At 50.9% G+C, this 23,841-nt stretch overlaps 1 protein-coding gene across 8 annotated transcripts in view; it reads right to left on the bottom strand.

Annotated features, from left to right (window-relative positions):
- The window catches only part of QTGAL (queuosine-tRNA galactosyltransferase), a 115,746-nt gene that overhangs the window by 7,453 nt on the left and 84,452 nt on the right, over positions 1 to 23,841 (bottom strand). For 5 of the 8 annotated variants that reach the window (XM_055408250.2, XM_055408249.2, XM_055408248.2 and 2 more), the window contains 5 exons: positions 22,759 to 22,854; positions 15,241 to 15,365; positions 8,015 to 8,150; positions 7,807 to 7,875; positions 7,295 to 7,369 (listed from right to left, as the gene is read on the bottom strand). In XM_055408250.2, the coding sequence (XP_055264225.2) occupies positions 7,295 to 7,369; positions 7,807 to 7,875; positions 8,015 to 8,150; positions 15,241 to 15,365; positions 22,759 to 22,854 (501 nt within the window). Of the gene's footprint in view, positions 1 to 10; positions 2,650 to 7,294; positions 7,370 to 7,806; positions 7,876 to 8,014; positions 8,151 to 15,240; positions 15,366 to 22,322; positions 22,556 to 22,758; positions 22,855 to 23,841 lie in introns of those variants that run through there. The other 3 variants (XM_088829232.1, XR_016035552.1, XM_055408252.2) reach the window with 3 other exon arrangements.

The following is a 23,841-nucleotide window of genomic DNA, read 5'->3' as shown; positions in this document are numbered from 1 at the left end:
CTGCGGGAGGGGTGACAGGTCAGCTCTATCCAGCCTGCACCGGGGACCCCAAGGTGCTCGCTATTAACTCCTGTTCCACGGCTGAGAGGAGGGAGGGGCCCGAAGGGAATCCGCTGGCCACTGTGTCTCACTGCTCACCAGGGAGATTGGTCGCAGGGGGTCCTCTGAGGGGCCTCCACCCACCCTGGTCCCCTGCTGCAGGAGGCGGCTAACCCACCCAGGGACCCGGCAGAGGCTCACATGGGCAGTCCCGTTCACTCATGCCTGGGTCCAGGGCAGCCCTGGCTTCCCCGGTCCTGACTTGATCGCGGGGTCCCTCTGACGTCCCCCTGCCCCACCCCACGCCCTCCGCAGGGGCCACAGGTGGGAGGCGGCCCGGGGGACAGAGCCTGTGACTCCACAACCAGCTTCAGGCAGAGCCCCTCCTAACCAGGGCTGTCCCCATGGCTGTGACGAGCCGTGGCCCTGCAGGAGGCAGCCTCCTCTCAAGTCTGCCCTGGGACCTTGCTGGCACGGGACTCAGTGGTCCGAAACCCTTCGGCCGAGCCTGCCTCGTGGCCACCCCATGGATCCCCAGCCCTCCCGTGTGGGCCACAGCGGGTTTGGGGAAACGCCTGCAGGCTCCTGTCTTTCGTCCCAGCGCCACCTGCTAGGTTCCCGCCTGCCTCCATAACCAGCAGAGCGGGGCGCCTCTAGCAGGACGTGGGAGGGGTGACCTGACCACCGCGTTCCTCTCATTGGGTGTCACCTCTCCTGGGACCCCACACGGAGGCTCCCCTTTGACCTTGGCCGTTTCTGCAACTACTGCCATGACCTCAGTTTTGCTAGAAGTATCTGAATGGAAACCATTCTACCTGGAAAACAACTGGAATTTCCACATTCTGTCTGCTACCCGCTGCCTGTTCAGCCCCCCTTCTCTCCTGCCTTTATCTCCAGTTTTCAAGGGAAACACATGTGGGTTCAGGGCCAGCCCGGTCACAGACCTGGGTTTATAGAGGGGCCACTGGGCAGGCAGGCCCGTCCCTGACCTGGGGAGGGGACTGATTTCACAAAACTGTTCAAGTTAGATACTTCCATGAGTGGACAGACCTTAAGACGACAGAAAGATCAGACATAAAAGCAACAAGGATGAGAACCCAGAGGGTACAGGGGACTTCTACAGGTCATGAAACACACAATCCCGTAGACAAGCTGATGAGAAACGTCAGGGGAGGAAATCCACGCACCTGATGTGGGAAAGGTCTCAGCCTTGCCAACAACCAGCCAGAAACGAACCCCACTGTCTAGCTGTGGGGCCTCGGAACTCCCTTGCCTTCAGGCGTGTCCTCTGGCCTGGCCACTCCCTAGGCGTTGTCTAGCGAAGCAGAACATGGTCACCCCACAAGCTGAGGACAGCAGTCAGGACCCTTCACATGAAGCTCTGGATCCAGCCCAGGGCTGGATCCCGAAACACCAACAGGAAGAGAACAGCTGACCTCTAGCATGATGTGGAGGAGGCTGGACCCCAGGGAACACAGCCAGGACCCCATCACACAAGCCAGGACCACGCACTCCAACGGGAAGGACTAGCTAAGAAAGTACGAACCACAGAACCGGGCAGTGCAGGAAGATGGCTGGTCATCTGTTAAACTGTGCAGCAGGTTCTGGAACAAATGCCGCAGAGTTTTCTTAAAGGGCAGGTGGTTCATATTTATGCCTTTGTTTGTTCTGGTAAAACTTTATTTATAGACGCAGCTGATCGGCCACACTTTGGCCATTTCCTGAAGGTGTAAAAAGTTCACAAAGTTTATCAAAGAAGAATGTGAGAGGGACTTCCCTGATGGTCCAGTGGCTAAGACTCCACACTCCCAATGTAGGTGTCCTGGGTTCGATCTTTGGTCAGGGAGCTAGATCCCACATGCCACAACTCGGACCTGGCACAGCCTTAAAGAGTAAACAGAAGAGAAGGTGAGAAAAGTTCTAAAAAGAATAGTGAAGACTAGCTTCACTCAGTGGCGAACATTATAAAGCTCCAGTCAGTAATGCAAAGCAGACAGAGCAGTGGGAAAAGGCCAGGACTCCAGGAGGAGCTCCAGGTACACATTCATACCTCACACACAAAGATGGCACTTCCCGACAGGCAGAGACATGGATGTCTCACCAAACGATGTTGGGACAGCTGAGGATCCTAATGGAAAGAGCAAGTCTTTATAACAAAATAAATTCTAGTTTTATCGAAGATAGAAGGAAAATACCGGAGTCTGAGGACCAGACTTAGACAATGTTTTTATGAAATTTCATAATGAGGAATGATTGTCTTAGAAGGAATAAAATATCTAAAAGCCTTGAAAAATTATTTTGACTATACCGCAATAAAAAATTTCCAAGTGGCAAAAGATAGAAATTTAGTTAAATGGCACAGAAAAATTTGCAACACTTCACAGACAGTGGTTTGTTTTTGTTACTATATAAAGAAAAATACTGAGCCCAACAGAGAAATGAGCCAATGAAAAGGATAATTTACCAAAAGGGAGATTAAGGTGATTACAAATAAGTGAAGAGATATCCTCCTTACCTACAACATGACATTGCCAGTTGGAATCATAACCTTCCTGTTTTTCACCAGCAGCTTGCAAAGACGGTACATCAGGTCCCACTGGAGAAGGGTCACTGGTTGGGGTATAAACTGGCTTAGTCTCCAGGGACGGAATGGCTGGTCTTATGGCTAATGGCAGGCATGCTCTTTGACCAGCACCTTTCAAACATTTCTCCCAAGCGTGTAGCCACTTGAGCAGAATTATGCGTATATAAAGATAACGCGGCGTTATTTCTAACAGCAAAGAGTAAAAATGGCCTAAAGCTACGTCAGTAAGTATTGCATTGGCTAAAAGGGTCGTTGGGCTTTTTCTGCAAGATGTTACATTCTGTACATTTTCTGTAAGATAATAATAGATAATATCTGGATAATAAATGTATGAAACATCTGTATAATTGAGTGGGATGCAGATATTTTTGGGACGAGGGACGTGATTCCCTCAGAAGCTCCTCCAGCCAGCGGTGAAGGAGGCATTCCTGCCGGCATGAGGAACCTGGACCCGAGCCCCTAGAAACACGTTACACCACAAGCCGGTTTCGTCAACAAACAGGTCGCAAGGAAGCGAGGGAGACGGAGGTTACCTCGGGTCTGCATTCCAGCACACAAGGTGAAAAGGTAAAACACACCTACGAGGCAGGTTTCAACACCGATGGGCTATCTGGACATTTGGGGTGAGATAGTAGCAGCAGTGTTGTTTGGGTAGGTTTTTTTTTAAGCTTTTAATCTTTTTAGGAAACAATGATGAAGAAACAAGGCTAGAATCTGCCTTGATCGCAGGTTGGGGGAGTTGGGGCTCAGAGGATAGCAGTGGGGGCTCACTGCTTTGGCCCGAAATGTGCTAGAAAGCTCCCTTCATGATGAAGGTAAGAAAACAGAGTTAGGTGGCGCCAGTGGATTTATATGGCGTTAACTCCAAGATATACCATTAGGTGAAAAAGCAAAATACAGAATAAGTATGTGTAACATGCTGATGTTGGTTTAAAACACACACACACACACACATAGGGACCTCCCTGGCAGTCCAGTGGTTAAGACTCCGTGTTTCCAGTGCAGGGGGCAAGGGTTTGATCCCTGGTTGAGGAAGACCCTGCACACCATGTGGTGTGTTGTGGTGTGACCAAAAAAAAAAAATCACTGACACTTTTGTGTTTGCGTTTCTACCTCTGGACCCTCCAAAGGCACAGAGCAGGTGATGGGAATGGGAAAGGTGCTCCCTCCCCACCCAACAACTGCTCCCCAGGGAAGGTTTGCATGGGTGGGGATGTCTGCTTCATGGCTATTTTGGGTCCCTGAGATGCAGACCCTTAAGAGAGCCCATCTTTGAAAAGTTAGGTATTGTCTGTGTATAGTTTAAATTTTCACATTATAACTGCTCCTTGCAACCCCATCATCGTTCATCCAATGTCCGTGGCAACTTGGAACATCACTTATCTTGGCCTCTCAGGAAACTGCTTCCAAACCAGGAAACCCAAGACGAGGTAGCCAAGGGCCACAGGAGCAGTGAGTGTGTCCTTGTGGCAGACAGGCCCCAGAAAGCCATGATCCTGACTCAGTGCCTGCACCCCGTGGAACCCCTGCTTCTAGTATGTCACCTCCATGATTAGGTCGTGCATTACTGTGACAGGCATCTTGCTACAGACCCAGCCCCTTGTTGGCTTTCACAGAATAAGCTGCCATCACTGGGGGAAATGGGGCAGGTGGCAAACAGCCAGCAAAGCACTGAGGCCCTCGGCCAACATCCTTGAGCTCTGACTGCCGCCAGTGACCACGAGAGTCTGGAAGCAAACCTGCTGCACACAAGTCTCCCGATGAGACGGCGTCCCCGGCAGACTCCACCACTCTCACCTGGAGCTGAAACCCACCTTGGTGCCTGGACCTCTGACCCACAGAAACATGAGGTAATAATAAATGTGTGTTGTTTGAGGCTAAGTTTGTAGTTTGCTATATAGTGACGGTTAAATAACACAGGTTCAACCTGGCAAACAGTCTAACAAGCAAACCTCAGGGTGACAGGTTGGGATTGGAGCCATCTGGCCCCGGGGACTGTCACTGCACAGCCACCTGCAAAAGCAGGAAACTGGCCCCTACTGACCCCACACACAAACATCAACTCAAAATGGGTCCAAGACCTAAGTGAAGGAGCAGAAACCATAAAACTCTTAGAAGAAAACACAGGGGTAAATCTTCATGACCCTGGATTGGGTGCCATTTTCTTAGCTGTGACACCAAACAGGAGCAGTCAAATTTAAAATAGATAAAACGGGGACATCCCTGGTGGCCCAGTGGTTGAGAAATTGCCTTCTAATGCAGGGGACTGAGTTCAGATCCTAGTTGGGGAACTAAGGTCATGGGGCAACTAAGCCTGCCTGCTGCAACTGCTGAGCCCAGGTACCACCACAAGAGATCCTGCGGGCTACAAGCAAGATGCAACCCAGCCAAAAATAAACAGTATTCTTTAAAAACTGATAAAACGGACTTTGTCAAAGTTAAGCACTTCTGTGCACCAAAAGACACCATTAAGAGAGTGAGAAGACAGCTCACGGGTTAGGAAAAAAACTTTTGCTGAAGCATCTGATCGGGGACTTGAATCTAGAACTATAGAGAACTCTCAGGACTCGATTAAAAGACAACTTGATCAGAAAATGGGCAAAGGACTTGAACAGACAGTTCTCCAGAGGAGACAGAGAAATGTCTAACAAGCCCATGAAAAGATGCTCTGAGTCCTCAGTTGTCAGACGCAAATCAAAACCACCATGAGAGCCATGTCACCCACCAGGACGACTGTGATGAACAAACACATCACGAGGTGGCTGAGGATGCGAGAAACTGGGACCTCTGGGTGATGGATGGAGCCTAAGTTGCTAAGAGCAGCGATTCCACCACAGGTCTGTGTCCGAGAGAACTGAAAACACGTCCAGCTGAATGTTCACGTGGCCTTGTTCAGACTGACAAAGCCTGCTGTGCCCCTGAAGTCCTGCTCTGGGCCCCGTGATGCAAAGTCACTGGCTGAGCAGTAGGAGCCTCACCTCTGCGCCTCGCAGCTTCAGTGGGCTGAGCCCAGGGCTGGCCTGGCCACGCGGGGCCAGCTGGCGTGCTGAGGCCACTCCTCGAACCAGGCTCCTGGGCTCAGCCTGTCCTCACTCCCGCTCTCTGAACAGTTGGGTGACTTCACCACAGCGGTGCCTCGAGTGCCAGGAAGAATCGGGATGCCCAGCCTGTGCTCTGGCCCCCGCACGCGACCCCCGCCTGACCAACATGCTGCGACGCCCCCCATACCATGTCAGCTTGAGTTTCGTGGGAGCACAGCCTCAGGGAAGCAACATCCTCCATCCACGTGGGCGGCCCTGGCCGGTCTGGGGGACCCCTGGACCACACGGTAAACTGCACTTAGAAGCTGTGAGGAACGCCACAGTGCAGAAGGAGGCACAGGAGGAGGCCTGGGATCTTAAAATCAGTCACCAGCGAAGGGCTCTCCTTTCTCTGGTGCCCTCCACAGGCTTGTCCACTGCGCACATGCAGAGCGGGCCGCCTTTGCTGTGCAAGTGTGTGTGGGGCCCACGGGCTCCCTGAACCCAAGACTCAGTGAGCGTCTGCACTTCAGGCGGGGGTCAGAGGCGAGTCCTGCTCGCTTTGCCGCTGCTGTTGCCTAACTGTTGAATGAACACTGCCTCCCTTCTGCAAAAGCCACTGCCTCCAGGAAGGCCTCTGGCCTGGCACCCTGGTTACTGAAGTTCCAACCTCAGAGGCTGGAAGCAGCCGCCTGTGTGCACATCTGTGCACCATCCCGCGTCCCCAGGGCACAGCACGGGGCCCTGCTCACTCACCCACACGGGCCCCACCCGGAGACACTTTGGGGCAGCCCCGCCCCACACGAGCCCTCAGGACTGGCCCCACAATCCAGGTGGGTTAAGGACACTTTACACTTGCATTTGTGACTATCTTTCTGACCATAAGGAGGAATTTCCAAAACTGGGAGACACTAGAAGTGTTCCTCATGAGAGAAAAGCTGATAAATGTACTGTGTCCAAAGTAAGTTTTTCTGGGAAGAAGCTGTGAAAAGACAAGTCACAACTTGTCTTGTTGTTCAGAGAAAATGTGCTGAACACCAGTCGACCAAGGGCCAGCACCCCTCGATGCCAGGCTCCCGGAAACTGAGGAGAAGAGATGGGCAGGCCAGCTGGCCGAGGGCGCCAAAGCCAAGAGAAGAGCCAGAGCCCACCATCGGGCTTCGTGATGGAAACTCGCACACTGGGAATGAGACCCCCATGAGGAGGGCGTAGTTCAAGGACCCAGCTCATAGCCTCCCTGTGGGACCCCAGTGTCCAGTCTGGAGCCGAGAAACAAGCACCTGTCCCGTGCGGCCGCAAACAGGGAGAAAAGGCGAGGGTGTGATGGAGAAAACCGCCAGGACGCTGGTCACCCAGTGGGCATGGGCGCGCAGGGCCACACAGGTGCATCTGGGCGGCCTCGTCCCCTGCAGCTCTCATGGGAAATGCAGCCTGCTTTACGGGGCACCGCCACCTCCCCGACACCCCGGGCCTGGCTGGAGGTGGCCCTGTTGTTCCCATCCCCGCCCCCATGCAGGCCACCCTCCTGCCCTCCACCCCCAGAGCAGTGGTTGCCACCTGCCATCCTAGCCCACGCCCTCCTGGTGGACACAACATACTACCTGACCCTGGGGCTGTCCTAACCACACGTGGGAGAAGGGCTGATACTCACCAGCTTCACGCAGATGACAAAGGGTGGCCGTGCAGCTCGGAAGTGCACGACTGGGATCCGGGGCTTGGGCCTTTCCTGAGAGGAGAGAAGGGTCATGGGCTGCCCCATGTTGCTCCCTGCTCCCCCACGTCTGCTCCGTTCACAGTTTGATGCCCTCAGATGGGCACCAGGGCCACAGCCGGACCCAGGGCTGGACCTGCTCTCCAATACCCCGGCCCAGCCATCGACAGCTACCCCAGGACTCCTGAGGCAGGCAGCGGACAGACCCAGGCCTGTGAATAGCACTCTTCAGTGGGGCTGGAGGCAGTGGGGGGCAGGCACAGGGGCCCTTTGGGGTCCTAGAGACTCAGGGAGCCTGGGGGCTGCCTCTGCCAAGCCTGGCAGCTATTTGGGCTCAGATGGCCTCTCCCCAGGAGGAAGGTTCTGCGTAGTGTCTACTCAAAAGGCCTGGGATGGCACCCAGAGGTGGGCCAGGTGTAGTGTGAGTGGCTACCAGGCTGGGGGGCCCGCACCTGAGAGTCCTCGTAGCAGTAGAAGCCCTTTCTGATCTTGTTCTCGTCCACGTCGCAGAAGGCAGCCACCTGGGAAGGACACAGGACACAGCCTCAGGGGCAGCGGGGGCAGTGCTGCTGGGACGGGCAGGGATGGTAGGTGGGGCGGGGCGGGGAGTGGGATGGGGCTGGGGCAGGCATGGGGGGCGGTGCCAGGGCAGGCCCCCACCTTGCGCCGTGAGCCCGCCGTCAGGCTGCGGTAGAGCCGGCGGCCCTGCCGGCCTGCGTTCCAGATGGTGAAGGTTGCCCAGTGGGGCAGGGCCTGTTCTTCCAGGAAGCGGACGCGGTGGGCCCAGATCGTGGTCCTGTGGGGGTCAGGGGTGGGTGAGGGGCGTGAGCCAGGAGTGCAGGGCCTCTGATGCCCTAGGCCTTCCTCCCCTACCCAGAGCCTGCCCCACAAGTCCCCCTGGTCTGGGGCCCGGGTTGGGGTGGGAGGGTGGAGAGTGGCAGTGCTTCAGCTGTTCGCTGAGTGACTGAACCCAGGAGCCTGGACGCCAAGGTCACACTCCTTGCCCCACATGGACCCTTGGACATGCCCAGCTCATGTCCATGTGCTCAGGAAGTGTGGGGGACGCCAGGCACAGAACTGGGGGAGCCCAAGGGAGACTCGGCCGCCCTGGTGTCCAGCACCTGCCACCTGCCACTTTCAGAAAGAATGAGGCAGAATGTACCCCCAACATCACGTTTTTAAAGAGGGAAAGTATACTGTTTAGGACATCACACGTGGTCAAAGTATAAAGAAATGGGTCCTATGGCAAATAAACTTCCTGCTTGGGACACCAGGAAATTGAAACTGGGAGATGCAGGAGATTTGGGGAAATGGGTAACTTCATCTTAAAGACGATTCCTCCATGCCTTCTGGCTGTTGGAAGTATTTCATAGTGAAACTGTTAAATGATATAAATGTTGATCATTCTCAATTTAAAATGTAAAGGACAAGATTCAGGGAGCCTCTCATAGGGCTTTTGGGGCAAGACTTTGAAGGAATTCAGTTATTGACAAGCCTGAAGGTGTAATTAGCAAGCTCTGCTCTGTGAGGTTTTGCTGCTCAAAGACTTTAATCCGACACAGAAACTAACATGAGATCACCTCTTTTACACTGTGGGTGGCAAAGCCTCACACTGCAAAAAGAGAAGAGCCCCAGCATAAAAGACTTATCTCATGAAAACAGGATGAGGGTGTGTGTGGCACAAGCCATGTGGCCGGATACCTGGCCCCCCAGACACACGAGCACAGCGTGGGCGAGAAGCATCACGTCACAACCAGGACTGTCACAGACCCGCCTTCACGCCACTGCGCTCCACAGGCGCTCAGCATGAGGACACACGTATGCGAACCTTCCGGAGACAGTGGAAGCAGAGCATCTCAGCCCTGCATGCTTGGCCCTGCAGAGCATCTTAGGTGCCCAAACACTTCTCAGCTCTGCAGAAGACTTGTGTCCAGAAAAACTATCTTTGCATTTTATTCACCCAGAGTTTCCAACTCCATTTTATGGATAGTGGGAAAGTGGTTACTTCCCTGAAGATATACTTGCCAGACAGTTTGATAATTTTTAATGAAATTCACATAGAATAAGAGCAAGGAGCTTAGGTGTACCTACAAGTCAGGTGGTTATGACAAACATACGTATCCAGGTAATCCCCACCCCTATCAAGAGGTGGGGCACTTCCATCACCCAGAAAGTTCCTGGTACCTCCTTCCCCTGAGAAAAGCAGTCTCGTTTCTGTCACTGTGGACTAGTTCTGCCTGTGGAACTCGTGGAAGCCACAGTATGTGCTTTTGTATCTGGTCTCTCTTACTAATCATATATGTACAGACATTAGCCCCGCTCTGGCAGGCATCAGTCGTCTGTTCTCCTGCTGAGCAGTGCTCCGTTACAGCGGTGCTTACCGATCACCTGCTGAGGGTCATCTGGGTTGCTCCTGCTCCTGGCTGCTAACAGAGAAATGTTGAGCAATGCATTCATTTCTCGTGGATAAACACCTAGTCATGGAATTGCTGGGTCACGGGGCTGGTATTAATAAATAAAATAAGGTCCAACAACTTTCAAGAGAGGATGCACCATGTTTAACACTCCCAAGAACAATGACTGTGTCTGGTGGGTCCCCATCCTCCCCATGATTTGGAATTGCAGACATTACTTTTGACCCTTCCAGTGGGTGTGCAGAGGTTAGTTTGCATTTCTCTGATAATAACGATGAAACCTTTTTCATGGACTAATTGACCACTTATATATTATTTGTGAAGTGTCATGTCCATTCAAGAATTTTGCTTATTTTTATTAGATTTTATTTTTCAGTGGTAGAGGTTTTTAATATATTCTCTAGACTTGTCCTCTGGGAGATACATAAATTATGAATATTTTCTCCCGGTCTGTGGTTTGTCTACTTATTTTCCTAATGGTGTCTTTTTAGGAGCAAAAAGTTTTTAATTTTGAAGTTCGATTTGTCAAGTTTTAAATGGCTAAAGAGTCTGGTGTCCTCTCTAATAAATGTTTGCTATCCCAAAGTTGTGAAGATATTCCCTGATGTTTTCTTCCAGAAGCTTTATCATTTAACTGCTTCTATTTTTACATCCAAGCCATCTAGAATTAATTCTTCAATAAGGGGGTAAGTTTTTTTTTTCCATATGCATATCCATTTGTTCAAAATATTTTTTTTTTTCCATTGAATGCCTTTGGAGACTTTGTTGAAAATCAGTTGTGAGTCTATTTCTGGACTCTCTGCTCTGCTTCACTGATATGTATTTCTGCATTTATGCTACCAATACATTTTCCTGATTGGTGTAGCTTCAGAGTGAGTATTAAAATCAGGTACAATGGATCCTCAAATTTTGCTCTTTTCAAGATTATTTAGGCCAGTCTGGGACCTCTGATTTTTTTGTGAATTTTAAAATCAGATTATCAGTTTCTACAAAGAAGCCAGCTGGGACTTTTTACAAGGATTGCACTGAATCTACAGATCAATTTGGGAAGAACTGATGTTAACAATACTGAGTCTTGGGATTTCCCTCGTGGTTCAGTGGCTGAGAATCTGATGCAGGGACACAGGTTCGACCCCTGGTCTGGGAAGATTCCAGAGGCCGCGAGGCAACCAAGCCTGTGCACCACTCCTGGCCTGAGCTCTAGACAGTGAAGGCTGCAACTGCTGGGTCCATGCCCTTCAACTACTGAATCCTGTGTGTCCCAGAGCCCATGCTCTGCAGGGAGAAGCGACTGTAATAAGAAACCTGTGCCCGGCAACTAGAGAGCAGCCCCACCCGCCACAGCTAGATAAAGCCTGCATGCAGCACCCAAGACCCAGCACAGCCAAAAATAAATTAAGTAAAAAAAAGAAACAATAATGAATCTTCCAATCCATGAACGTGGTCTCTCTCTCCATCGATCTATTTTATAGGTTTTAATTTCCCTCAGCATTTTTTGGAATGGATTTTAGCAGATAGAGCTATACTTTGTTACACTTACTTAAAAATATTTTATCATTGATGTCACTGTACATTTTTTAAACTGCTTTTTTTTTCAATTGTTTTATTGCAAGTCTATAAATGTGTATCCTGGAAAACTCACTATATTATTGGTTTTGATTTCCTATGAAACATAATCATGCCATCTATCGATACAAAAGATGCTAGTTTTCCTTCCACTTTCTAATGCTTGTATCTTTTCTTCTCCTGATCTTATTGCACTGACTTCCCTTACTATGTTCAACAGAAGTGGTGAGAGGAATGATCAGGAGATCGCTTCCTCCTGATCTTAGAAGGAAATGCTTTCAGTCTTTAATGATTAAATACGAGGTTAGTTATAGGTTTGTGTAGATACTATCAGACTGAGAAAGTTTCCTTCTATTTCTCGTTTGCTGAGATTTTTTTAAAAAACCATAAAGGGATATTGAATTTTGTTAAATGTTTTTTCTGCATCTATTGGGCTGTGTGATTTTTATCCTTTATTCTGTTACTGTAGCAAATCATACTAATTGATTTTGGAGAGTTAAACCAGACATATTCGTGATGTATTATCCTTTCATATATATTTCTGAATTTGACTTGGCAATATTTTGTGAAGGATTTTTCGCACCTATTCTCATAAGGGATATTGGTCTGTAATTTTATTTTCCTGTAACATTCTTGTAGCATTTTAAACTTCAGAGTCATGCTGGTCTTAGGGAGTAAGTGTGAAGCTCCTCCCTCCTGACACCCAATAGATCTTTCTCCTCTTCTATTTCCTGAAGGAATTTGCATAAGATTAGTATTACATGAAGTATTAGTCTTCGTTACATTTTTGATAGACTATATCAGTAAAGCCATCTAGCTGGGCTTTTCTTTATGAAAAATTTTAAAATTACTAATCTAATTTTAATTATTATTTATACTTAAAGTATCTTTGGATCTGTAGTGATGTCCTCTCTTTAATTCTCAGGATACTGGCAATCTGTATTCTCTTAAAAATCAATCTTGTTAGAGGTTTTTCAATTGCACTGATTTTATTTCAAACCAAATCCTGGTTTTGCTCATTTTTTTCCTATTGATAGTCCATTTTCAATTTTACCTTCTTTATTCCTTTTCTTCTATTTGAGTTTACTTTGCTATTAGTTTTATAACTTTTAAACGTGGAGACTTATTTTTTTTTCTTTTTATTTATTTTTTAAATTTTTATTTAATAAATGGTACAAAGCACAATGCCAAAAACATTAACAGTTAAAATTTCACCAAATGAAAAAAATACTATAGAATACACAGTTGCAAAAAGCTACATTATTTTACAACTGCCTCAAGCTGCAAAAAGAGAAAAAACCCAATGCCATACCTAAGTTATCCCTCTCTCAAAATAATGCCATTTATATTATAAACCACAAGCTCCCCATCAAAAGACGGGAACTGCTTTTGTTAATTCATATATATATATATATGATTGTATCACTTTGCTATACACCTGAAACAAACACAACACTGTAAATAAAATATAGTATAATATAAAATAAAAATAAGTAACAGATCTTTGGGGCTTTACACTGAGCTAGAGTTCCTATCAGAGGGATAACAGCACCACAGCCGCACTGAATCCTCATGAAGGGGGCACACAAATGACTGGGTTACAAGAGTTACAGGAATGAGAGCTGCTCACTTCCCAGAAACAGTCAACGTGGAGACTTAGATAATTGCTTAGTTTTTTCTTTAATAACATAAGCTTTTAAAGCTATAAGATTTTACTATAAACTCTGCTTTAGCTAAATCCCACAAACTTTCACATACTGTTTTGTCATTAGTTAAAATTTCCCCCTAGTATCCTTGTGATTTTTTTCCCCTGGTTGCTTGAGTTCCAAATATTTTGGATATTCAAGCTGTCTTAATGATTTCTAACTTATAAAACATACCCAGTATTTCAATCATTTGAAACTTATTCAGACTTGCTTATTGGCCCAAAGTAATGTCTATCTTGCACTTTAAGAGTATGTATATTCTGGAGTTTAGTGTTCTTTGTAGAATCCCTGGTGGCTCAGATGGTAAAGCTTCTGCCTGCAATACAGGAGACCTGGGTTTGATCCCTGGGTCGGGAAGATCCCCTAGAGGAGGGCATGGCAACCCACTCTAGTATTCTTGCCTGGAAAATCCCATGGACAGAGGAGCCTGGCAGGCTACAGTCTATGGGGTCACAAAGAGTTGGACATGACTGAGCAACTTCACTTTCTTTCTATAGTGTTCCTTAAATGTCTACTGTTAGGTTGGTTAATTAATAGTGTTGCTCAAATCTTCCGATCCTCACAGACTTCCCAACTTCTCTCAATTACTGAGACAGGAATATTAAACTTTTCAACTGTAGCTATGGGTTTGTCTACTTCTCCCTTTATTTCCACCAGCTTTTGCCTGTGCATTTGGAAACTCTGTGATTAGGGATATACACATTCAGGACTCTTACGTCCCCCTAGACCTTCACCCCATGTGTGCAGATTGCACCTACAGTGAGTCAAGTTCATGACAATAAACTCCCTATGATGCTTCACTAAAGCTACTGTATCAAAATTCAGATTTAGCAAAAGACGAAATCAAGCTCTTTTGCTTAAAGCTGGAAAACAAAGAAGCTAAGCTTCAGGACTGAATAGCGCACGAGCCAAAGTTCAAGGATCTCCCAAATGAATACAGATACTGCAATCTGCGATCCCCCCCACGACACATGCTCCAGTCAGCATCACGCCTGCTGTGACAGTGAACAGGTGACCTCTCTGGACAGCAGCTGAGAGGCCACGCCTTCCAACGAGCCTCATACCCTCTGGGGAAGAACAGAGTCTCCTCTGTGTCCAGAAACTCAAATGCATGTCTTTGCATCATGCTCTTCCCACTCAGAAGATGCCTTGATCACAGACCTGTTTCGGGGCTCCACTCCTCTCTATCCCCAAGTGAGCAGCATCACGACAGCACCCAGGGTCTATACACTTGTGGTTGTGAAATGAAACACCCACACACGCCTGCACAAACACACATGTGCACACGCAGAGTTCAAACTGAAGAAATCCACATGGCTCCCTTGGCTTCACCCAGCCTGAGCTTTGGGCACCTCCCCTGCCCTGCCCCTGGCAGTCGACCTCCAGCTTTGGAGCCTGGGAGCCCGTGGGCCATGAGGAGGAGCGGGACAGTGTTTTGCGATGCCCCATGAAGGGGACGACCCAACCTCTGCCCCAGCCGCCCTCCCCTTGGTGGGCAGAGAAGGAAAAGGACGTCCCCAGCCCACCTGTAATCACATCACTGGTGGGCTGGGCTCATTCTGAGTCCTTTCAGCTCAAATCAAGTGAGAACAAGACCCCCAGACAACATCCACATGTGAATTCTGTGTGTGCTTAGTTGCTCAGTTGTGTCCGACCCTTTGGACTGTAGCCTGCCAGGCTCCTCTGTCCATGGGTATCAGAAGATTTTGATACCCGGGGAATCAAACCCACATCTCCTGTGTCTCCTGCATTGGCAGGCAGATTCTTTACCCACTGAGCCGTGGTCCAGTGGTTAAGAATCTGCCTGCCAATGCAGAGGACACGGGTTTGATCCCCAGTCCAGGAACTAAGATCGCACGTGCCACGGGGCAACTAAGCCGCATGTCACAACTACTGAGCTCATGCTCTAGAGACCTTGAGCCGCAACTACTGAAGTCCAAGTGCCTAGAGCCTGCGCTCTGCAATGAGAGGAGCAACTGGGGAGTAGGCCCTGCTCACCGCAACTAGAGGTAGCCTGTGCAGCAGCAAAGACCCAGAGCAACTGAAATGAACAATGAAGGTGAGAACAGACATCTAGCCCGATCCTGAGGAAGACGCTGGTCCACAGACTGGGGACGACCTCCCTCCCGGAGGGCTGTGGGCCCTGGTGTCAGCCATGCTCCCGGGTCCCCACCCGGCCTGGAACCCGGGACCTGCGTACTCGAGGATGGTGTGTGTGGCCGCGCCGGGGTGGCAGCGGTAGAGGAGGAGGCTCCGGTCCACGCGGACAACCGCGCCGCCCTGCCGCAGGTGCTCGTAGAAGAACAGCAGGTCCTCAGGGACGCCCTGCAGGATGAAGAGACGTGTGTCCACTCAGAACAGAGCCATGGTTCAGGCAGCAGGACATGGGGGTCGGCCCAGGGCCCCCACACTTGAGCCCAGCCTGACCGGTGAGGCCTCAGCTGGAAAACAACACGTCCAGCTGCCCCCAGCTCGTGGCCAGAGCTTGGGAAACGTGACCATAAGAGGAGGCTCCGGGACAAGAAGGTGCCCGAGGAGTAGACCCAAGCCCCTCATCACTCTCACTCATGGCCTCCAACTGGACCCCTGACCCCACTGCCCCCTCCCTGTTGATGGGCACACTGCTCCGAGGGTCTGCAGTGTCCCACGGGGTCCTCCTGTCCTGTGAGAACCCAGACCTCCCACCCTGGAGAAGGGCTCAGATCAGGGCTGGCTGGCGGGGCCGCAGCTGCCCTGCTGGTCAGTCCGGGGCTGGGGGACCTCAGTCCTGACGGGGATAACAATCGCAGCTGCTTCACTTCCTTGAGTTCAAGGTGAAAACCAAGAAAGCAGAGGGTCTGGACAGGAGGTCACCCAGGGCGTGTCTGGTGAGCAGAGCCCAGCGACCACCGGGCAAACTGCCAGGACCCCTGCTCCGGGCAGAGGCTGGTTTCCCCACAGTGCAGAGGTGGCTGTGCTCCGGCCCCAGCCTGTTCTGCCTCTGCAGCCCAAGCTCAGGCCAAGCAGCGCCAGCACCGCGGCGGGGCTGACTGCTCCCAGTAGAGCCATGGTTGCTCGCCCAGCTCATCCACCCCGAGGGGAAGGCGGCATGGCTGGCCTTTGAGGTCTCGATGCCCTGGTAGAGCCCCGTGGCCGTTACCCTTGCGGGGAGAGGGGACTGCCGGCCCCTTTTGGCAAGCTTCTTGGCCCAAGTGTATCCCCTGACTGGGCCCTATGCACCCAGCCTCTGGTATCTGTGATGAACTGATGCCCCTTGTCTGTGATCACCCGGCATGAATTCTGCCACCTCCTGGCTCAGGCCTGAGAGCCACCCCGTGGGCAGCCCGCTGGGCTCTCGCTCCTGAGCTGCCACATTGAGTACCGCGTCGGTCCCCACACAAAGCCACCCCTGCCCAGAGAATCGCCGCCAGGGGGTCTCAACACACGAGACAGACAGGGCAGCAGACCACATAGGCAAGTGACGCGGGAACCACGCGAACAGCCCCACTTCCAGTGTCAGCTGGTTGAGTCATTCTGCGACTTGATGGACCACTGTGGTGACCGAAGTGTTTTCACAAAGACCACAAGTGATGAAAGGATTTATACCAAAATGCTGAAAGTCAGCGTTCACAACTGTGCTCGCATGAGCACTGCAACTCGAGGGGAACACCCACTAGTCGCAACTGGAGAAAGCCGGCGAGCAGCAGGGAAGACCCAGTGCGGCCAGAATTAAGAGGAAAAAGCGTTTGCAGCTCAGCTCAAAGTTGTCCACGGTGAAAGAAAGACAAAAGGACCCCACACAAAAGTTCAGAGCAGATGTGTGGTGCAGATGTGTGGTGAAGGGTTCACAGGTGATTTGTGTATTTTTCCTTTTTCTAATTTTCTGCATTTTCAAAGGCACCTTTCAAGAGCACACTGTAACTCTGCGCTTTATAGATTTAGGAAGGAGAGAAGATGGCCTCTCTGCTCATGACCAGTAGGAACTCAACCCCAGAGTTTTCTTCTTTCTGGCAAAGAGACAACTGAGAATTTAGCCAGAGGAGGTGGAAAACCAGGTGCTGAGCCCCAGTCCTCCATGGAAATAGGGGCCTGAGAAGACTTGGGGGAGTCACCCCCTGCCTTGGGGGCTCTTGGGGTGTGGAAGGGCATGTGCCCTCAGAGCTGTGGAGAAAGGGGATGAGGATCCTGTGGGATGAAAGGAAACAGAAGGAGCAGGGGACACACTCTCCTCCCCTTCCTGCCCTCAGTGCTGCTGTACTTCCCTGGGGTCACAGAAGGGGTGACCTTGGGGTAGGAATCCTGTGAACAGAGGCTATACAAAGCCAGCGTGACACAAACAGAAAACAAACACTTCTGTGAACAGACATTCACCCCAAACAAAAACACCACCACCAAAAATCATGAAGGAGAAAAAAATTCTGTAAACCACTCCCCAAGTGAAATCACACGTCCTCCACAAGGTTTGAGAACGGGGAGGCCATCTTGAACCAGCAATTCCATAACTAACAGAGCTGCACACGGGCGAAAAGGAGGAGGAGGATTAGCCTGGGCTTGGGCGTAACTGCAGGTGGGCTTCTTTGGGAGGTGAAGCTCTTTTGTAACATCAGATGGTGGTGATGTTTGTGCATCCCCATGGATGTGCTAAAATACGCTGAACTGCACATTTAACAGGTGAATTATATGAATTATACCCCAATAAACCTTTTAAATAAGAGAGGATTGACTGAACTCAAAAAAGAAATAGAAGAAAAAGACAAAATTATGTGAGAAATGAAGATGAAATTAGAAAGCTCTCCAGGGAAAATAGATCTGAATAAAAATAAGGGGCACTGAAGAAACATCGGAAGATAAACAAGAAAGTGAAGATTAAGAAAATTAAATAATAAAAAAGGGTTAAGAGAAAGTTGTTGAAATGGAAGACAAAGAAAATCTAGCCAAAGTATAATGAATACTGAAATAGAAAACCACAAAGGCAGACAGCTAAAACTTAAAACTATAAGCCAAAAAGAAATAAGAGCAGACTTGGTTCCCACACATCGGAACCAGATCAGCATGAACAGTGAAACCAAGAGTCTTTAACAACAGGGAGGAATTCCCCTGTTGCCTCCAGGCGAGTCTGAGGCAAAGCGAGGCAGCGGGGAGCTGTGTCCTCAGGACAGGGTGGAGGGTGTGGCCCAGGGTTTTCTGTTCAGTCCTTCCCTCTTTCGTGTGTCCAAAACCACAGTCTGAATGTGCAGGAACAAGGAACGCCATGGCCCTTCAGATGTGGGGAAGCCTGACGTGTGAGGCTGAGTCCAGGGACTCGGACAGGCACCTGGGGACTCAGCATGTGGGCCCGCCTTCTGATGTGAGCAGAAATCACACAACAAAATCAGCAGACGAGAGAGACGGAATAGGCTGATCTACTGACCCCGTTCAAGCACCAGGTAGGAGTCAGAATACCTTCAAAAACAAATACAAAAAGCTGACCAGGAAAGGTTTAAGAAGAGTGGACGGGATTAAGGGCATTCAATACAGAGATGACAAAATACAAACCTTCTTTGATACCAAGAGAGGTGTTTAAGGCATGAGAGAAGATGCTGGCTTCTGGCTTTGGGTGTCTGAGAGGCCAACCTCTGCAGCACCTGTGAGGCCCAGGCTCAGAGCAGGGGGCACTGGGGTGGGGAGATGAAACCCACAAAACAGAGGTGGATGCCCCAGCCTTGCTGCCCTGACGTCCTCGGGACAGAACCTGGGCGAGCACAGGTGGGAGTAAGGGAAGATCGCAGAACACAGAGACCAAGGATGGGAGGAAATACCCACGACCACGTATCTGACCCAGAACACCAACACCTCAACGAGAAGACACCATAGGGATTTCTCCGGCGGTCTAGGCCCCCTGCATTGGAAGCATCAAATCCAAGTGACTAAGACTCCGGGCTTCCAATGCAGGGGGCCTGGGTTCGATCCCTGGTCAGGGAACTAGATCCCACAGAGTCTGAGTGCTGCAACTAAAGATCCCACTTGCTTCAACAAAGATGGAAGATTCCGTGTGCCGCAACTGAGACCTCCTTGGCCAAATAAATAAGACGCTCCACCCAAAACCGGGCAAAAAAATCTGGATGCTTCATAAAACAACATAGAAGCAGCCAATCCGCATATGAAAAATCGCTCAATGCCGTAAGTCATCTAGAAAATGTAGATTACAATACATCAGGAAACCACACAACTCCAGTCAGAATGGCTAAAATGCAAAGGAGCTTGGGGTCGACCCCTCCAGAAAGGAGGCGGCAGCTCATAAGCCACACTATGACTCCAAGCCTGAGGACCTTTCCAGCGGGTGCAGAGGCACTTCTGAAAAGTGTCTGCCATGCCGGGCAGCAGCTCTTCTGAGCAACCAGGACCCACTCCGGGCCATTCCCGCCCTCAGAAGAGCTCTGTTCTGACCCAACACACACCATTTTGGTCACTTTCCTTCTGGTTTAAGGGCCTGAAACAGTTGCCTCCTGGGGACATCCAGACCCCTCAAGCTGGGTGCCATCCTGCACCCTCCTCCAACTCTCCTTCTCCCCTCCGCCTCACTCTGGGAGTGCATCTTTTGGATTTACAACCTGAGCACCTTGAGGGCTCAGCTCATGTCCACTGTGTCCTCGTTTATCCCCGAGTTTTGCCGCCATCCTGCTCTGTGACCTTCAGCACCTCAACTGTCCCAGCGGCTCCAGTTCCCAGATCTTCCCTCCCGGGTGAGAACTGCAGTCTCCCGGACCCAGAGAGTCAGCTGAGGACCAGCCCCCAAACCTAGATCCAGCCCCCAGCACACGGTGCTCCCTCAAATGCATTCCACAAATAACTCTTCAGCTCAATCTGTTATCTTGGGGGAGGGCCTGAAGGCACCAGGAAACACCTCATGTCCTCATCCTGGCGGTGGGTTTCACGGCCATCTGTGACCCCCTCCTCATGCCCACATCCCTCACTTGCTGCAGCTATGGCCCCATCCCAGCCCAGGTCCTTGGTCCCTGATCCCTGTACAAAGAGAGGGATGGACTTTCTTTTCCTTCCACAGCTCCCTCTCCAGGAAGAATTAACTTGTGCTAAGAGGCTTCAGCAATACGTGAACCGTGAAATTCCAGATGTTCAAGCTGGTTTTAGAAAAGGAAGAGGAACCAGAGATCAAATTGCCAACATCCGCTGGATCATGGAAAAAGCAAGAGAGTTCCAGAAAAACATCTATTTCTGCTTCATTGACTATGCCAAAGCCTTTGACTGTGTGGATCACAACAAACTGTGGAAAATTCTGAAAGAGATGGGAATACCAGACCACCTGACCTGCCTCTTGAGAAACCTGTATGCAGGTCAGGAAGCAACAGTTAGAACTGGACATGGAACAACAGACTGGTTCCAAATAGGAAAAGGAGTATGTCAAGGTTGTATATTGTCACCCTGCTTATTTAACTTATATGCAGAGTACATCATGAGGAATGCTGGGCTGGAAGAAGCACAGCTGGAATCAAGATTGCTGGGAGAAATATCTATAAGCTCAGATATGCAGATGACACCACCCTTATGGCAGAAAGTGAAGAGGAACTCAAAAGCCTCTTGATGAAAGTGAAAGAGGAGAGTGAAAAGGTTGGCTTGAAGCTCAACATTCAGAAAACTAAGATCATGGCATCTGGTCCCATCACTTCGTGGGAAATAGATGGGGAAACAGTGTCAGACTTTATTTTTTTGGGCTCCAAAATCACTGCGGATGCTGATTGCAGCCATGAAATTAAAAGATGCTTACTCCTTGGAAGCAAAGTTATGACCAACCTAGATAGCATATTAAAAAGCAGAGACATTACTTTGCCAACCAAGGTCCGTCTAGTCGAGGCTATGGTTTTTCCAGTGGTCGTGTATGGATGTGAGAGTTGGACTGTGAAGAAAGCTGATCGCCGAAGAATTGATGCTTTTGAACTGTGGTGCTGGAGAAGACTCTTGAGAGTCCCTTGGACCGCAAGGAGATCCAACCAGTCCATTCTGGAGGAGATCAATCCTGGGTGTTCATTGGAAGGACTGATGCTAAAGCTGAAGCTCCAATACTTTGGCCACCTCATGTGAAGAGTTGACTCACTGGAAAAGACTCTGACGCTGGGAGGGATTGGGGGCAGGAGGAGAAGGGGACGACGGAGAATGAGATGGCTGGATGGCATCACCGACTTGATGGACATGAGTTTGAGTGAACTCCGGGAGTTGGTGATGGACAGGAAGGCCTGGTGTGCTGTGATTCATGGGGTCACAAAGAGTCGGACACGACTGAGCGACTGAACTGAACTGAAGAGGCCTGACACACTTCCCGTCCTGAAGCTGCTCATGGCTGTGATTTAACGACTGTCTCCTGATGACCATCTCAGAGCTACTTGCTGCAGAGGAATGAGAACAGCAGGTGCTTAGACTCAGCACCAGTAAGAACAGCTTTTGCAGCACCTGCTTAGTGGTGGGGGGACTCATGGGGTGTCCCTTTGCTCCCCTCATGCCTTGATTTCAAGGAGAATCTGTTGGCAGAGAGGGCACCCCGCCATCTCTCTAGCCTTGGCCCCCTGCAGCCCCCGGTGGGAGTCCCTGGGCAGAGTGCAGCTATGAGCTCACAAGACCCTCCAGGACAGGGAGGGCCAGTGGAGCTGAGGCACAGACATGCCCAGTTTGGCCAGTACTGAGGACAGGCGGGCTGGGCCCCTGGTTTGTACACGTGAGACCAGCAAGGCTCCTGGAGGGCATGTCTGGGTAGTCATGAGAGGGACTCGCCAGGGTCCAGTGCAGGGGGGAGCAGAGGAGCTGGCCTCTCCCTGGGGGGTGGTCAGAGAAATGCTGGGTGGGGTCAGGGAGGAAGGGGGCCCCAAGCCAAGGATCCACTGGGCCCCTGGCAGTGGGTGATGGTCCCCTCAAAAGTGGAGAGAAGACTCCGAGCGGGCTGGATGGGGGGCCAAGGTCCTGGGGCAGATGGTGAGCCTGGGCCTGCGTCACCCCCACCTTCCGGCCTGATGGGCCTTAACACGTCTGGCCCACGGGCTCCATCCACCATGAGAACACACGTCTCAAAGCCAATTTAAGGAGGATTAAAGGAACCTGGTGGCTCAGAGGTTAAAGCGTCTGCCTCCAATGCGGGAGATCCAGGTTCGATCCCTGGGTCAGGAAGATCCCCTGGAGAAGGAAATGGTAACCCACTCCAGTATTCTTGCCTGGAGAATCCCATGGACGGAGAAGCCTGGTAGGCTACAGTCCACGGACACAACTGAGCGACTGAACAGAATGGAACGGAAAGCAAACTAATCAACCTTTAAGACTTACCTTCGGACTGAGTGTTCTGTCGGAGTGTTCCCTCTAAGGCCATCAAGGAGGGACGGAGAGCAGGTTGGGGTCTGTGTCCCCATTTCTAAGCCAGAGGCCAGCGTGGGTACTGCCCTGCAGGGGAGGCCCGGGCCAGCTCGGACCTCAGTGCTCCAGGGCCGCTGCCCGCAGGGGAGCAAGGGGCACTCCTCTCCCGCTGCCATCCGGGGTAGCAGGGCAGCACTGCCTATATCCTGCACTTTCCCACAAACAGCCCTTAAACCAGGATGAGGTGGCCACGCGGGTGTGAGCCCAGAGCAGACACCCACGGTCTTCACACAGAAACCCGCTGCTCCCGGGGAGGCCCGGCACCTGTACGCAGCCCCAGGGAGCACCAGGAAGGCCCTCAAAGCCCCTCCCCGCATGCCCAGAGGAGGGATCCATGGACCACACTTACCCGCCCGCCCTCATCAAACGGGCCCACGTGGGTGAACCAGGCTCGGGAGCAGAACCAGGTAGGCATGATCACAGTGGGGCCATTGGAGGTAAACACCTGGAAGCAATTAGCATCGACACAATTAACAGAGAACAGTAGTCACACAACCCCCCTGGGTTATCACTCAGAAAGTGATAAACTGTGCATGTCCCTTCCCTGTCAGTACAAAGGTTCAAGTGGCTTTAGAGGCAGATCAATGGTATCCGGCTCCCCAGGCGGACAGATGGGGGGAACCCCACCCCCAGCCCCACGGGGGCTGTGCTCTGATCACTTCCTGATCGAGCTGCACCTACACCCTAATGAAAAGGAACGCCTAAAATGAAGAGAGACGACAAAGACGCATTGAGCGTCCGCCATGTGGGGCTTTGTCCGCCGGACTGGTGGGCAGCTGGGCTTGGGGGCTCCGAACTCTTACTTTATTTCTACTAGGTTATAAAGTCTGCACTTGTGCCATGGACACTGTGAGAACCTGCCTGACGTCTGGTCCGACCTGCACCCAAATCATGGACAGTGTGAGGCTGTGAGCATGTCTTGGGGACAGGGAGTCACACCCAGAAGCTGAGCTGGAACAGAATGGGATGGACAGACCCCCACTCTCTGTGCCTGGGACAAGTTTCTTCTGTATTTGGACATGGTTTGTGAACATCCAGCAGCAGACAGTCACTTAGGACAGCCCACCCCTTCCACGCAACCCTCACCTGCCAAGCTTGCTCAGCCCCGAGCAAGCCTCTCTTCTGCATTTTGCTTTGAGACACTTCCACCAGAGACTACTCCACGCCTAGCCCCCACCTCTCAAGCTTTCTGCTCACTCAGGAGCCTCACCGACCACAGGTGACTGGGGGAACCTGTTTGTGGAACTTTCTCTTTGGTGACACAGGGAAGAGGCGAGGCTGCTGCGGTGATTAGGGTTTGGTGATTGACATGGGGTCCCCCCTGCACCCCACCCCACCGTGGGCTTAAGTGGAGCAGCTGCTGACGTGTGGGTTCTGAGTTTTAAATGTGGTTTCCAGCAAGACAGAACTCGTGAGGGTCTTAACAATCCTC

Source organism: Moschus berezovskii, chromosome 20, assembly GCF_049115385.1.
Source record: "Moschus berezovskii isolate FMDL1 chromosome 20, NW_MosBer_1.0, whole genome shotgun sequence".
NCBI lineage: Eukaryota > Metazoa > Chordata > Mammalia > Artiodactyla > Moschidae > Moschus > Moschus berezovskii.
Note: the sequence above shows the minus strand (reverse complement) of the source record. Positions and strands in the feature narration are given on the sequence as shown.